Here is a 17713-nt window from a genome sequence, read left to right as displayed (position 1 = left end):
ATTAACCAGCTATTTAATACTTTATTCTTCGTTTACCTATGATATGCCAATTATATCTGTCATATGAAATATATAAAGCAGCCAATGACCTCCGAGGGCATAATGAGAGGGCATATAAATGGATTGTCATCTCATTATGCCCTCAAACGACCTGTCAAATATACTGAGTTAAGAGTTATTTATGTACTAAAAAAGATGCTACTTGATTCGTATGAAGCACTTTAATAATGTTATGCAAACAATAATTTTTTCTACAACTGTCAAAAAAACCTGTCATTTTCTGACGAATATCGAAACGCGCAGTACTAGATTCTTAAACGGTTAGTTAATAAGTAAGGTTACTCTTGACAACGTGCGCGAAATCGTCAACAGTGAAAAATGTATTTCGCGCACGTGACAAAGTTGAACTTAAACAGCAAATTTAATTAACAATCGGTTCAGTTGTAGAAAAAATATTGTATATAACGCTAGCGCGAAGTTATTTCGCGCATTTGACTGATATTTTAACTCGGCTTCGCCTCGTCAAAATACCTTCAGTCTCAATGCGCGAAATTGAACTTCGCGCTCTTGTTATATAAATAACTATTGTATATTGGAAATACATTATTTGGAGTTATGAAAAATAAAACTTTGTGTGCACCTCAAGCATTACTCAATATTGAACCCTCGGGCGACTTACAATCGCTCAGGTCAGAAGCCCTCAGGCTCTGGTAGCCCTTGGCATAAATATCGCCTCAATGCCCTTGATACATAATTATTACTTATTAGTTATTACGACTTGATGGTATAATTTTTAATAGGTGTTTTTTCTTATTTGTTACAGTTGCAACAGCCTGAACTAAACGGGCAAGATTATGGGAGACGGTTTCGAATTGAAAATGGCGATTCACCAGGGGAAAAAGATGAGGTGAGAGATAGTAGGTAAATACCGATCTACAAAAACTATACGGTTAATGACAAAAAATTAGTTGATGAATGCCGTTATGCGCCACGGGATGTTGAAAAGCTTACTTTAGATTCAATTTAGCTACTTTTTTTCTGAGATACAGGTTGAAAACGACAAATTTGACGTTTTTGGATGTTATCGTATCTTACTACAGACACATGTAAGATAGAAAAAAGGTAAAAACTACCTATTTTAGATATTTTCACGTAAAAACCAGTGGCATAGTAAAAAAATTTTTGGACCACAATTTCTTAGATTTGACCAGGGATTTGACACAATGTTGGTGTTTTTAAATGCAACACCCATGCCTTACTTTGTTTTATTGAATCCATGGTAATTAAGGCAGCTGATACCAATCGGGATACCAATCAATAAAAATGGCTGATGGTAGAAACATGTCATTTCAATATTTTGAAAAATCTATAGATATAATATGTTATTATACATATAAAAAGATATATCTAAGTTATAAGACAGCAATGTAATTAGGAAAATAATGCCAAAAATGCCAAAAATGGATGTTAAAATATACAGAGTGTTTCATCTAAAAAATACCTACGAACTTTGGGTTAAATCTCAGAAACCGACATTTTTTACTACGCCACTGGATTCTATGTAAAACGATCTAAAATATGCAGCTTTTACCTTTTTTTAAGAAAAAAAATGTGCAATTGTTTGCGTTTTGTCCGTCCGTCCGGACCCATTTCTGCCGTTTTGAACTACTTTTAGGGGAATGGTCTTAGAGACCTGGAATTTTTTGCACTAGGTAGCCTATACCTTAAAGGTGTGCCCGACGGCCATCATAAAACGGGGTTGGAGGGGGGGGGGGGCTGATTTTAACCTTCATGGTACTCTAATGAAAGGTCTCAACGAGAGAAATTAATTTCTACCAACCATAGTCCTCCTTGTCGTCCCCGTATCGTGATTGGTTATATACCCTTATATATCCAGAACGGATTGTTGGAGGAATTTTGAATGTATGCCAGGCGGCTTTTAAATGTTTATGTGTAAAGAGCCTCCTCGCCATTAATCATCTTCCAAGAAAGTAAACATCGATAGCATGCTGGTACCTTAATATAACCCAACCATTTACTAAGCTATTTCGGTTTTTAAAAAATGCGCTTTATCTGCACAAGAGTTGTGCACAATTTATGCTTGTTCTATCTTACACGGGTAGTAATCATGATAAAAATGGGTCTGTAACAAAATACGTTGCTAAATTAATTACGGAAACATAATTTTGTGAGTGTTGCAAATCGATACACGAAATTACGGGCACCAATTTATTGGCAGTAAGTATTCGTGATGTGGTAAAGAAAGGGGCAGTACGCACTACGCAGTTAAGAAAGCATTACCATTAGAAGCGAATAAAATCAATAAGAAAGAAATTTGAAATTCACAAGGTACAATTAAACCTGAAGACATCACATTAATCATGACCTGTCACTTTAGAGCACTAATAATACTAACCATTGTGTCGCGTCGTAACTTAAAGTGATCGAAATGAGACACCTATCAAACTCGAAAATAAATTGTAGTAAGTATATTTAAAGTCACGCAAACTTCTAGAAGCAGCAAATGCAGCACGTGCCGCTACGCGTCGCTTATGTGAGAATTGACCTTAAACATTTAAGCTAAGTTACATTTGAGTTGTGCCAAAGAAAATCGAGTGAAGGACTCAAGACAAACATTTTTGAAATAAATCGAGGGTCGTAAATTTTGGGACACCATTGTTGAAAATTTTCTTTCTTTTTAGCGCATTTCCACAAAAAGAAAAAAAGCTATTGTGGCCACTTTGTCCGTCCGTCCGTCCGTCTGTCCGTCCGTCCATCCGTTGGGACGCTACTAGTTGGCACTGCGCATGCGCAAACCTAAATTTTGAAACTAACGTTATATTTTCCTTTATTCCAAGTCGGAAACTTGCCAGTCTCTGTTTCAAGTGCCTATGTATAAAATTTCATTTAAATACTTTTATAAATACAAAAGTTTGCAATTCGACTTTTGGCATTGCTTATTATATGGCTAAAGCTATGTCCATATTGAATTTCATGCAATTCAGTTCATAACTAACGGAGATGTCAAAGCGATCGAACATGTCTAAGCAAAGTTATTGTCCACACGGACAGATAGATGGACAGACAGACAAAGGAACGGATGGACAGACCAACAGACAGACGACAGACAGCAATAAAAAATTATAAACGATCTCTAGGATCGTCAATAAACGGCAAAAGTGTAAAATTATGGAACATGTAAAAAATGATTTTTTGGTTTTTAGCATTGGAAATGCTTGTTTTGTATGGGTATGAGCTATGGGTCGGGTTTGCCGAGTAGCAAAAAGACAGTGGTGTCGCGTCTAGTGTTGATTGTACCGTTCTCGACTACAATTGGTAGATTCAGGAGAGGTCGCGGATACTGTCGATACGGTACTTACTTAACAGTGCGCAGGGGTTTTGTTAATTCGAATTGAAAATTCTCGCACATCGCCCGTGATAGTATTACAAGCATGTTACGCCGCTTATTATTCCGAAAGTTTACGTTTGCGACACGAGCGAGCCTGTGAGCGAGTGGAGCAAGATTATTCCGTGTGAAGGGTTATTTATGACTTTATAGGTTATCATTTCTATGGTCTCCATGGTTGCAAGGATTGCGAAAAAGTAGAACAATAGCTCTTAAGATAAAGAACTAGTAGCGTCTCAACGAACGAGCGGACGGACTGACGGACAGCAGGACGGACGGACAGCCGGCCGGACGGACGAGCGGACGGACCGATAAAGTGGCCACAATAGCGCATTTTTTTTATTTTTGTGGAAATGCGCTAAAAATGGTAATCAAACATCTGTTTTTGCCATGCCAAGGCCAGCTCTGATAGAAATGTTATAGCAAAACTGTTCATAGGATATTAACACTTGTCATTCAGGCAAAAATGCGTAATTGCAATGAAAGTTCTCCATGAAAATTTGTCAATCAACCATTTCCAAGCTTATCAGCGATCCTGTAGATACATATCTCTCTATCTTCCAGCTGTTTAAAAAAAATAAAATTTGGGTCAATTTGCACTAACTCAAAATGATGTCGAGACTATAATGCATTAATCACATGACCCTCTATTCTTCTACTCATCTATAAAACAAATGACCAGTCAGCCTTCTATCACAGCGAAACTACAATTGATGTTTTGGGTCACTCGGGGGTGTTGAATGAGTATGATGCTCACGGAAAATGTTGAACTACTTATCACCTGAATACTATACCTATCTGTCGTTGGAAAAACCAGATGTGGCTTCTGCTCCCACTTTTTGTATAATCCAAAGATTCACCACGGTCCCAACTTCATCAATTCACCTTTTTTCACCACATCACAAAAATTGGTGCCGAGAAAGATGTGCAGAACAGTACATTGAAAATATGTACAATATTGTAGATAGCTTTAGAAATAACAGCGAAGTAAATTATATAGGTGAGATTTCTTCTATGGATCAAGACACGCCACTATCGAACCCATGGGGTCAAATCAACACCGCAAAGTTATATTTTTTTCATTGAGAATGCCAATACGAATTGTTATAGCGCCTGTAAATCAAACTAGGCCATCCCTGTGGCCTGTGGCTTTAGCGGAATTGGCAGTATGAATACACAATTTTTGTGTTTGATATTTGAATGCAGTCGAAACTAAACGAGAACGTGAGTAATTTCCGTTTGACTGAAAGCGACCCTAAATTTCGAAACTTAGTTTTTGCTATCTTGTCCTCTAAAAGGGATCAAATTGGTCTTGCATGTGCCCGTGACGTTCGAAGCGCAAATTCGCGCTGTTTCATTATAGCTTTGCGCGAATTTATTATTAATGTTACCTATTTTCTTATATTTACCACGAGTACAAAATTATTAATTTTTATTGAGCATTGACAAGTAAGACAGGGTTGAAATGCGTTATGTGTGTTTAGATAAATTTTGTTGCATTACACAAATACAATTTGAGATGTCAATAAATTGAGAAAAGTAAATACAATTCTAAAAGACGAGAGTTCTAAAATATTACATTACGTTTACAATAGAATAGAATAGACGTCTAAATTTGCATGTCTGAGTATTTTTTTTTCTGGAGCATATTCGAACGTTCCGCTTAGAAATGTGAATTGGCGATTTTTAAAAACCTTGTAATTTTTAGGTAGCACAATCAATATCAGTTCATATACCTATAGCTATAAGTGTATTTACAGTTGCTTGAATTTGAAATATCGCTATCATAAAAATATATGTGCTCAAAATCTCAATTTCTCTCTAAAACCGTTTTTAATTTCAGATGTTCGGTTCGCCAAGCACACCTGTTCTCGAAAACCCCGAGTATCAAACCAGGTGGTACTTCAAATATTTCCTTGGAAAATGTAAGTTGCCCATATAATCCTCTATTTCTATGAAGCTTATATAAAATTCGTACAACTTCTTTTCTTACAGTACATCAAAATTATGTTGGAGTGGACGTCGACAAGATGCCATTTTTCTTAAGTGTAGTTTTGAACGAGAATAGCAATCAATGCGTGCCTCTTTATAGAGCTATTTTGTTCAAGAAAGCGGTAATTATATTTTTATTACCTATTAGAAGTTAATACGTGCTTAATGGAAGCTTTTCTTGCATAATATAGCACAAATACGTCAGTGGATTTATGAAAAGTAAACCTTTCTCCATTATACCTACAGACGACGCATGGCGTCGTTTAAATTTTTATTACACATGCATAAATTTATGTAACCGTGATGTTGCTTTACCTTTTCCACATCGCAAAATCTTAACAAATTTATTATCCGGGAGCTCGTGACATAAGTGTACAATATCATATAACTTCACAATTTTTTGCATTATGGGAAAGTACTGCTCTGAGAGTTCCGGAGCAAGGATATAAGTAGTACAACAGGTATAGACGTGGCCACTCGCGACCGACGAGAGCGCATTTTCCACGCACAGAATCATTAATAACTCTGGAAGAAAGTGACTAATCCAAAAAATCTCATGTCATTCTGGTCTCGAGGCTGTGCTACACCGTCTACGAAAGAAACCACAACGAACAAGCTTAAACTGGAAGACTAGTAGTGGTACAGATGGACAGACGGAGGGACGGGGGACGGACACACGGACAAAGTGCAAACAATAGCGTTAATTTTCCTTTTGAAAAATGAGCTAAAAATATAGTCTACTTACAATACCTACACATTTAGAGCTATTTTATACGTTTATGTAGTATATTATCGAGTTGATTAAAAATAACCCGACCTTGTATGATTTTAATGAGACCTTCTTAATCTGGCAGAGCATTGAAGAAGTGTTGGAGCGCTAGCGCGACTGCTTTGTGAAATGTTAACCATATAGTAACAGAGTTGTATTGGGGACGCGAAAGGGGCGCCCGCATTTCAATCTGCAATCTTGGACCTTTTCGTGGACCCTGGCGACGCTTAATTGAGATTTTAAGTCATTGAGCCCCAAATATCTGTCCAAAAGTTGTGTCAACAAATATATCAAATAAACGTTGCTTAAAAATAAACATATTCCACTTAACGAAAGGGTTATTTTCGCGTAAATTTGTTGCGCTTTATTCCATTAAAATATGCGGAAGAATAAATTCTAAAGATTAAATACAGTCATGGTTTCAATTATATTCCACCAAAGAAGCATTCGTAATGTCATGTTCAATGTTTTATTTTGATTATCACTCAGGATGCCTTCTTTTCAAAAGCTGGAGTCAGAGTCAATCATATTCATTCCGTCGGATTAAGAAATCACTTGCCCACTCTATACCAATGTAATGAATCATCCCCGTGAGTTGTAAAACACTTAGGTCTCAACACCAGGGATCACCACGACAAGGTTCGTTACGCATATTGTATTGTTATTGTAACGTGATTTATAAAATCGGGTTCGATTTATATCAATATTTATTAAACAAAACTAAAACACTATAAAAACCGTACAATTTATATCGACTATTTATATCACACACTTCGCAATTTATATTTCCGCGCTCGATGTTTCATACGTACTCGATCTCGTTCGGTAGTAAACTGCTTGCGATGTTCGGTCCGCAACCATTTATACACGCAAGCAATGTAAGTCCAGAACATTCGCGTAATTACCAGATACGTGCAAACATTCCCACTATCGCGCGCCTAGAAAATTCCAGAGCGCCAAAGGCGACGTCATGTCTGGAGCGTTTCCGTTACATTATTGTAAATTCTGATCGACAGCTTTGTTGCCTTTTCAGAAAACTAATCTTGAACTATTACTAGACCTATTCAATTCAGAACCGGATCATAAAGGTGTCGAAAAACTTATGCAAAATTGTATATATTTTTGTATTCCCATAGAAAGAAATCTTCGAGTTTATGACCAGTCTATACAGACTTTTTCATATTTTTCTGGAATCCAAGCAAATTCCAATTAAAATTCATGTTAAGGGAATCGAATTTATGTTTCGTTCATGTAAAACAAAATAAACTGCATTTGAAACTGTTGGTTTCAACAGGATGGTGCACCCGCACACAACGCCCTAATCGTGCGAAAATAGTTAACGGACAAATTTCCGAGAAAATGGATATATTATTATGTTGACTTATGTTCACGTAAGAAAAACAGATCAATCTAATTCAATAATGAGCTGTATATTGTATAAGTGCTGCAATTAAATAATAAATGAATAAATCTGCACATGTAAAATAAGTTTAATTAAATATTTGCACTTCATTTTCTTGTGATCCATTCGATTTACGTGTTTGATAAATTGATGTAATAGCAGTAATCGCTTTAGAAAGTGCTCGACATCAAATGAAATAATTAAAAGGTAAGTCACAAATAGAAAAATACAATACTAGCCAATTAAGTTTATGTGCTTTTTTAAGTGAACATAGGAATAATGTACGATCATTTCCAAGAAAACTCACTGCATGATACTACTACTGATAACTGCATAGAATCGTTGAGTGAATTTCCCTCAACGATAGAATAGAATAGCGATACGACCTTACCGAGAAAAAGGGAAACAGATATGGACATCGAGATTTCGTAGTTCTGGTCACGAAAATCTGGAAGAGGGGTGCAGCTGTCATACATTTTAAAAGTGGTCGATGCTACATACCCTTAATAATAAATTGCCACTTTGCACTATACGAGAATAGATGGGGCATTTTACAAGGTTGATTTACAGAAGGAATATTATAGTAGGTACTCTTTTATCTCAAAGATAAAGACGTAATTAATCGCGGCACATATCAAGACAATTATAATTCTCCTTTGTTTTTACATTCTACTAGTATGTATAAAAAATTTTCTGAAAAAGTATGCATTGGGTGATGTATCCAAAAATGAAGTGTTGAATTCTTGTCGAGTCTGTGCTATTTAATTTACAATAAGCGAACAGTTTAATCCCTGTTCCTCATATTTTGGGCTCATGTGAGCTTTACAATTTTAATTAGAGCCATGAATGACTCTCAGCCTCCCACACAGTTCTAAAGGTTCTAAATCTGAAAAACAATTTTTTGACAAAAAAGGATACTCCACGCTCCCTCTATTGTACCAAAAGTAAACTTAAAACCTCATCAGTAATCCTAAATTTATTGATAACTATTCTGACTCCCGACCCCTTAGACGAGAGGGGGGGGGGGGGAAACCGGTTTGTCGAAGTAGAGTACGAGACATATTTTTTGGTGAAATCGAAGCGAATATCTTGAAAACGAAGTGTCCGAAGAGGGTAATCATAAAGGGCAAGCGGAACGTCAGGAAGAAATTAAGCACCTTTTATAAGGCGCTCGTCTTCTAAAAGAGTAGTAGACTTCGGTCGTGCAAACGTTTCTTTAAGCTCGAATCGCGGTCTTTCCTTTTCGTGTAAAGTAAAAAAAAATTAACGCATTTGTAGGGTAACAACATTAACCATACACTCAACTCAGATCGTAAAAATCTCAAACCATTTCCATACTAATCGTAATCGTGATAGAGAATCGCTGAAAAGAGTCAAAAAAATTTATTTTTGAGATTTCGAGGAACACGGTATACATAGAAACGGTTTACGCATCATAGGGATTTTAATGCTAATTTCTTTATATTGAAATATTTTCTCCCCTAATTAAGTTAGAGCAAAGTTGTAACTAGGTTTCTTGTAGTTTGAACAATTTTGCGTCACTCATATCCTCATTTGTAATTTTTTAATTCGGAAAACCGGAAAAAATAAATAAATTAGAATTTAGTATTTAAAAATCAAATTTTTGTTTCAATAATTTCACGGCACCAGTGATTTTTATTAGAATCACTCGTGCCGTAAAATTATTGAAAGAAAAATTAGGTTTATAGTCATAAGTTTATAATTTCCTTAATTTGTCATGTTTCCCACAACAAAAAATTACAAATGGGCACATCAATAGACGCCGAATTTTACAATCTCCAAATACTTATTTACAACTGTCCTGTAAAATAATTAGGGAAGAATTTCAACATAAAGAAATTACCATTGAAATCTCTATGGTGCGTAAACCGTTTCTACACCCTGTATACACACTAGCACACAAGTAGAGTGATCGCTAAGGGCTCATTTCATTCTCTTAATAATTGTTGCAGTTGGGAGTGCTAGGTTAACGTTACGTTGGAAGTGTGTTTAGTAACAATTTCTATGTTAATTGGTTTATACACTACAAGTTTCGAATTAATTGCTTTGGTGATAAATTGTGTAGGTATTTAATTGAACCGGTTGGTAGTGAAATTTTATTCATCCCTTCGAGTAAAGTACCTTAAACCAATTTATTGTCGTAATGATTTTCTTGCTAATCTACTTTGTACATTAATAACTACTCCACTTATAATTTGTTACTTAAATGGTAACGGAGAGAGAAAGAGAACCAATGCCACAATAAATAGATTTAAGGCATTCTACTCTTTTGAGAAGGTGACACCTCCATAATAAATACACAATTTATCGCGATTTCAAACTTGTATTACCTATAGTTTGTTGAACAAGTAATATAGCAATTGCTATCAGTATAAGGTAGTAAAATATTATACAATCCTCGTTTTCAATTTATTTCGAACCTAAATGCATTTTATCCATTTGAGGGGCGAAGGAAGGGCTCGCGCCCAATGTTCCAGCGCCCTCCAATGAATTTTAAAAATAAATTCTTCCAAATGGGAGAAGCAATAAATTCCATACTACAGCAACAATTGAGAAGCACGTTATTTCGTTTATTTATATACCTCCTAAGAAAATTATGCATAACGGTCACAATTTTAGAAAAAAATAAATAAAACGAAAAGCATAACAGATCAAAATCAACTTTTTAGCGCATTTCCACAAAAATAAAATAAAAATGCGCTATTGTGGCCACTTTGTCCGTCCGTCCGTCCGTCCGTCCGCTAACTTTGCGACGCTACTAGTTTTTTTATCTTAAGAGCTATTGTTCTACTTTTTTCGCTATTTGGTTCGTTATGGTGTCGAGTCTTGTACCAAGGAAGGAATTTTTTCTGCACCGCTTACAAAAAAAGTTATTGCAAAAAAAACAAAAAAACCGTTTTTTACATGTTCCATAATTTTACACTTTTGCCGTTTATTAACGATCCTAGAGACCGTTTATAATTTTGCATTGCTATCTGTCGCCTGCCGGTTGCTCTCTCCGTCTGTTCCTTTGTCTGTCTGTCCATCTATCTGTCCGTGTGAACGATAACTTTGTTTAGAAATGTTCGATCGCTTTTACATCTCCGTTAGTTATTAACTGAATTGCATGAAATTCAATATGGGCATAGATTTAGCCATATAATACGCAATGCCAAAAGTTGAATCGAATCGATTCAAAATTCACAGTGCCCTTTTCGCATCTCGACCATTTATAAGCCGAATTGCAAACTTGTTTACTTATAAAAGTATTTGAATGAAATTTGATACATAGGCACTTGGAATAAAGGAAAATCAAACGCCAATTTCAAAATTTGGTTTTGCGCATGCGCAGTGCCAATTTTTTTATTTATGGAAGAATTTAAACGAAATTTGATACATAGGCACTTGGGATAAAGGAAAATCAAACGCCAATTTCAAAATTTGGTTTTGCGCATGCGCAGTGCCAACTTTTTTTTTTTGGAAGAATTTAAACGAAATTTGATACATAAGCACTTCGAATAAAGGAAAATCAAACGCCAATTTCAAAATTTGGTTTTGCGCATGCGCAGTGCCAACTTTTTTTATTTATGGAAGAATTTAAACGAAATTTGATACAGAAGCACTTCGAATAAAGGAAAATCAAACGCCAATTTCAAAATTTGGTTTTGCGCATGCGCAGTGCCAACTTTTTTATCTATGGAACTATTTACTTAGGCGCTTGGAACAAAGGAAAATCTAACATTAGTTTTAAAATTTAGGTTTGCGCATGCGCAGTTCCAACTTTCTTATTTAGAAAAGCATTGAAATGAAATTCTTCGCATAAACTGAAATTGAAGTAGCATGTCAACAATGGATTGCCCATGTGCAACGCTATCTTTCATATTTGTGGGCGGATTTTTACGATTTTAACAGAAGTTGCATCGTACAAATGGGAAATGAATGCAAGTGGAAATGCGCTTTATGTAAATCGTTTACGATTACTTTTTAACTTGTTAAGGTTTGAAGTTATTAAAATTGACCATTTGGTTTAAAACACCCTGTAGAAGGGCAATTGATCGTAAATTAAATTTTGATGTTCACGGTAATTTTGTTGCTACGAAGTTAAGCAGAAATATATTTGTTTTGCGTAGATTAGCGAGTAATGTAACTATGAATATTCTTAAAACTGCCTATTTTGCACTCATACATAGCCACTTGTCTTATGCTATTAATGTTTGGGGTCACTTTGCTTGTTGGAGGCAATTATTTAAATTACAAAGAAAAGCCGTTATTGCTAACATTTCATTTAGAGATGATTGTCGGCAAGCTTTCATTGATCACCAAATATTAACGCTTCCATCTATTTTTATTTTTACTTGTCTTTGTTTTCTTAAGCGCAATGAACATTATTTTGTTAAAAATTGCGATGTTCATAATTATGACACCCGCAACAAATTAAATGCATTTGTCCCTTTTTGCCGTTTAAGTAAGACGCAAAACAGTTTTGATCATATCAATATAAAAATGTATAATTATATTCCTCCCAATATTAAGGCTTTACCTTTTAATTTATTCAAATCAAGAACTAAAGCATTTCTTATTGATAAAGCGTTTTACTCGTATGAGGAATTTTTCAGTTCAGAGTTCTTTTTGTTATAATTTTGTTTGTTCTTACATTTGTAATATTTTTATTTTACTTTTGTATTGACTTATGTATTGCTTGTTATTTTGTTTTAGTGTAACTTGAAAGAAATTATAGAGCGTCTGGATGTGACAATTTTGTTTAGTTCAATTAATTAACCGGGGGGGTTATTAATAATTTGAGACACAGGATTGCGTAAATTTCATGTTATAGTTTTGGTTCAATTTCTTAGAAGTGTTCTGTTTTTATTTTATTCCATAGAATTTTTTTCGATGTAAATTTCTTTTTAATTTTATTTGCCGTTAACGAGGTATTAGCGCGAAGTAGAGATAAGGTTGTCTTCGCAGAATTGCCGGGCGTACGTGCCGTTTTAGCAAGAAGTTGAAAAATCGACGCTTCGCGTGATTGGCGGCGGAATGTTGAAGAGAGGAGAAGGCTTTTGCTTAAATAGAAATATTTGAAGAGAGCGGGGCTTTTTAGTGTTTACAAAGCCAACCGGCGCTTCTTCGGTTACGTTATTTTTGAATTTTTGTGGAAGTTTCTTGCGTAGTGTCCAGGTTTAATTAGAATTTTGTTGCCGTTTAGAAGAATTTTTTTTTGAAAAGTTTAAGAAGTTTGTCGCCGTCCTGTTTTTTTTTATTTTGCCGGAAACACGGAAGTTTTGAAAATAATTGTGGGTACCCGAAGAGAGAAGACGTCGGTGTTTGAGTGTTTGGTTTGTGGGAAAATTTTTTGTTGTGATCGTGTTACGGATACCTCTTTGTATCAGAGTACGTTACTCGGACAAATTTAAAAGTAAGTAGTAGTTAGTGTTTGTTTTGTCATGTTTTTTTGTAATGTTTGAGTAATTTGTTTTGTTTTTGTGTGTGCATTTATCTGTTTAAAATTGTAACAATTTGTAAACAGAAATTTACGCAATTTTTTGCCTGAAATTAAACCAGTCATTGCATCCAGGTTTGTTTATTAGAGTTCAAAGAGAGGTAATTGTCGGCGTCTCTTACTTTGTTTCAAGTTTATTAAAATCTGGGGTAAAGTTTCGTATTGGAATTTAAGGATTTGGTTAAGCCAGCTATTCATGTCATTGTTGGAATGCTGTAGGGTTGGCAGAATCCAGCTGGACCTTGAGATGCGTGTAAAAATTTGGTTTTTTTTAATTACAACTGAGCTAGCTAGAGCAGAGCATATTTTAAGGGATTTCCACTGGGCGATAAGGACCTGTACTGAGTGTACTCACCGGGGGGTCTGCGATACCCCCCAGGAGAGAGGGGGGTCCGGGGGCCCCCCGGAAAATGTTTGCACAAATTAAAGGGAAAATCACAGACTTTTACGTGTCTTTTAATGGATTTGTCGATCGCATTTGCTCGTAAATAGTCCATGTCATCTCACTTCATTTAATTACCTACGTATTCCAGAACATTGTAACAGACCGACAACATTCCCCCTACACAGTGCACTCTCGACTGGCGGCATTCGGCAAGCCGGCAAATCGGAGCGCTAGCGTCGACTTAGCTGCGCATGCGCTACTGACATACTTTCAAACTGCGCGCCTTTTCTCATGTGTTCTACACTTGTACCGTGTACGGTTGGGATTTTTGGCCCAAAGCCAAAAGAAGTATATGAATAATGACTCTCGACTCTCCCCGACTCATTTTAAGTCAGAAATCGCAGTTCCATTGTTACTCGCTTGTTTACTAAACGGAAACTGAGAATATTCTAAAATATTTACTCAATGTCTGTCATTTTTTAAATACTTTTAAAATTCCGATAAATGTAAAATGTGAATTATTAAATTATTAAAAAATATAAATTTGCCGGCACCACCCATAGCCACTGGGCGACAAAATCTCAACACTGGGCGACACAAGTGTCGCCCAGTTAACATGTTATTTTATGCCCTGAGCTAGAGGTAAATCGTGGGATTCCCAGAAGTGAAGGTTAGGTCTCACAACAGTATATAGGCTGTTCTACAAAACATTAAATAAGCTTTATTATTATTATTATTATTATGGTCGGTGTTTCTTGTGAGAGCTCAGGTCTAGCCTGGTTAACTAATCGCACGGATTAAAATCAAGTAACGATTAGTGTCTGTGTCTGTGTCTGGTGAAGTTATGTAGGGTCCTTAAAAAAAAAAATCACACACGTACATTGAAGTTTGAACATCTAGGGATAGTATGTAATTCGTACTTACCAACATACCTATTGATGGGCACAATAGCCAACGCTATCAGGAAAGAGGAAAACAAAACAAAAAAAAAATCATTATAATAATTCCTGTAATTTTATTAAATGGAGTTTATTGTGTAAGTGTTTCTTTGGCTTTGCGTTTGGGTTGAATACGAGTGGGTTGTGATAACGTGGTGTGTTTTTGTGAAGAAGGAGTTTTGTGTTTTTTAATTGTATTTATGGTGTTTCTTTGTTCCTGAGGTCGTATTTGTGAGGTTGCTTGGGTTTTTGGTGGAGATATTGCAGTATTTTGTGAGCCTGTGGTGCTGTTAAGGTTTTTGCGCTTCGGTTGTATACGAGTGGGTTGTTTCTGAGAAGAAGGAGTATTGTGTTTTTTAACTGTGCTAGGGCGTGTAACTTTATTGGATGGACCTGTCTTTGTAGTACATGTTGCGTTACTTGTATTTATGGTGTTTCTTGCAGGTTGTATTTGTGAGGTTGCTTGGGTTATTGATGGAGATATTACAGTATTTTGTGAGCTAGTAGTGCTGTATAGGTTTTTGCGTTTGGGTTGAATACGAGTGGGTTGTGATAACGTGGTGTGCTTCGGTGAAGAAGGAGTTTTGTGTTTTTTAACTGTGTATAACGTGAGGTTAGTTCGGCGCTGTAAAACTCAAACCCCGCCGCATAAACGGCCAGCTAGCTCAGATTCTTAATTAAAAGAAGGGCTCGAGATGAGAATCTTCCACAGCGGTTTGTTCGTTTGGGCATATAACATAAGTTTTTGATCTTTGGTAGTCACTAGAAATGATTAGTTGAGCGCCCCCCAATTTTGCACAAATTCTGACCTCTCCTGTATAGAAATTGGGAAAACACAAGAGAGCCAAATAATAAATTCACTACGAGCAATTCTGATTTATTAATCCTGGCAAAAACGGTGCAGGATCGGCAAATAAAATGTATCTTCAATACGACAATAACAAATACTTTAAATGACAAAAATAATCCCCAAATAAATTCCTGAACACTTCCCTAATAATTACGTTACCAGACCCCTACAACAATGATCGAGCAAAAATGTAGTTAAGATTTCAATGGATTCAAAGATTGAATTAAGTTAACCCGAATAACAACTCATATAGGCAACACTGGATACAAGTAAATTAAAAATCTTACCTTGAATACGCTGTCTTCTCCGAAAAAGAGCTCTCCTTCGAAGTTCCAGTTCTGTAACACAAAAACAAACCCCAAGCTACAACGCTCGGAACGATTATATGAGCCGGAAGGGACAAAAATAGCTTACTCGTAGCCGGCTCGTTTACCCATACGTTAAATACAGGTGCGTTGCTCTTGAAGAGAGTCACGACCTCAAACACTAGATGCGAACAAAATACAAAGCTCCAATCATAAATCGTCGGAAGGTTACACTAGATTAACGGTATTGAAGCAATTAAAAAAAGAAAGGTTGTGTAAAAGATCGTATCTTCCGAAAATTCCACAATCAGCTGGTCGCTCCCGGTATCGTTTAGGTGCTAGCGCTTATCTACTCGGTGGTACGCCGGATAGCTGCCGGCAATCAACAGGTGTTCGTACTCCGGAATATTCGCAAGATGCAAATTCATTTACATACAAGGATTCGTCTGTACAAGGATTGACCTACTACATGGACCCCCTAAAAGTAATGAAGATGTAACACTCCCTTAAGGAGATTTTTAATAACATACCTGAAATCGTCAGGAGGGTAATGAAAAATACTTAAATCAATGAAATAGGGAAATTATCCAACCTCAAATTGTGAGTCTGAAAGAATTTTAGATAACATAACGTAAAAGAAAGTCAACGCCATTTCACTTACAGGTAGGTAGGGCGATGAACTTCAACCAGATATATAGCCTCGCAATGGAGAAAACGGCTTCTGAGTTACTCTACTCGACAACGCCAATAAAAAGGTAAAATTGCCAGAGATTTTACGTGAATGATGGCAAATATTACCCACTGGTTTAAGAAGAATTCACAATGCCACGCTCTACAACAAGTACAACCTCGTTGGCTTTAAAACGGAAAATGAAGTGAAAAATTAACGCGATTCTGCGCAAGGAAAGAAACACGCGTACAAGTGACGCCATCTCACCTATATCCTGCCTAACCTAGCAAGCGGTAATTTTGAAATTTGAATATGAATAAACTAAACTGTTACATGTGCTAGGACGTGTAACTTTATTGGGTGGACCTGTCTTTGTGGTACATGTTGCCTTACTTGTATTTATGGTGTTTCTTTGTTCTTGAGGTTGTATTTGTGTATTGCTTGGGTTATTGGTGAGGTTTACTGTATTTTGTGAGGCTAGTAGTGGCTGTTTAGGTTTTTGGCGTTTGGGTTGAGTACGAGTGGGTTGTGATAACGTGGTGTGTTTCTGTGAAGGAGTTATGTGTTTTTTAAACTGTGCTAGGGCGTGTAACTTTATGGGTGACCTGTCTTTGTAGTGCATGTTGCGTTACTTGTAATTATATGGTGTTTCTTTGTTCTTGAGGTTGTATCTGTGTTGTTACTTGGGTTATTGGTGGAGACATTACAGTATTTTGTGAGCCTGTAGTGCTTTTTAAGGTTGTTGCGTTTCGGTTGAATACGAGTGGGTTGTTTCTGAGAAAGAGGAGTATTGTGTTTTTTAACTGTGCTAAGACGTGTAATTTATTGGGTGGACCTGTTTTTTGTAGTGCATGTTGCGATTACTTGTATTTATTGGTGTTCTTTGTTCTTGAGGTTGTATTTGTGTGTTTGTTTGGGTTAGAGGTGAAGATATTACAGTATGTTGTGTACCGTGTTGTGAGCGAGTACTGTTGTTTTACATGTATACGTTGTGGATCATTTGTGTATGTAGTATCTTGTGTTATGTTTAGAAATTTACGAACAATATGGCATGTGTTGATAATGACTGCTTTTTGTAAATGTTTGTATGTGTTTTTTGTCTAAACCTAATAGTTGTAAATTGTGGTGTATTGTTCTTTGGTATATACTCCAGTAGCACTAAGAATAATGGGAACTATAACAGTAGATTTCATTCTCCATTGCGTCCTTAAGCTCGATAGCTATATCGGTGTATTTGCGGTGTTTTTCTGCATGTGTTTTAGTTAAGTTGTTAGTGTTGGGATGGCAATGTCTATAATACAAATGGATTTTGTTGTTTTATCTATAATTGTAATACTGGTCTATTATTGTGGATAGTTTTGTCTGTGAGTAGTGTCCTGTCCCAATATAATTTGTGTGTTGTTGTTTTCAAGTATTGATCTGTGGCGTGTATTTGTAGTAGGTGTCTTATCTGTTATGAGATTGTGTTTAAGTGCATAATTTTTGATGTATGATTT

At 36.1% G+C, this 17713-nt stretch overlaps 1 protein-coding gene across 2 annotated transcripts in view; it reads left to right on the top strand.

The window, feature by feature from the left end:
- Positions 1 to 823: 823 nt before the first annotated feature.
- The window catches only part of LOC116181672 (GTPase-activating Rap/Ran-GAP domain-like protein 3), a gene marked incomplete at its 5' end in the record, with an annotated part of 50495 nt that continues 33605 nt past the window's right edge, over positions 824 to 17713 (top strand). For both annotated transcript variants that reach the window (XM_031502079.1, XM_031502078.1), the window contains 3 exon segments: positions 824 to 907; positions 5250 to 5331; positions 5402 to 5520. In XM_031502079.1, the coding sequence (XP_031357939.1) occupies positions 824 to 907; positions 5250 to 5331; positions 5402 to 5520 (285 nt within the window).

The sequence above is a fragment of the Photinus pyralis genome, unplaced genomic scaffold (genome assembly GCF_008802855.1).
Source record: "Photinus pyralis isolate 1611_PpyrPB1 unplaced genomic scaffold, Ppyr1.3 Ppyr1.4_unclustered_Scaffold1534, whole genome shotgun sequence".
NCBI lineage: Eukaryota > Metazoa > Arthropoda > Insecta > Coleoptera > Lampyridae > Photinus > Photinus pyralis.
This window is presented reverse-complemented; position numbering and strand designations above follow the sequence as displayed.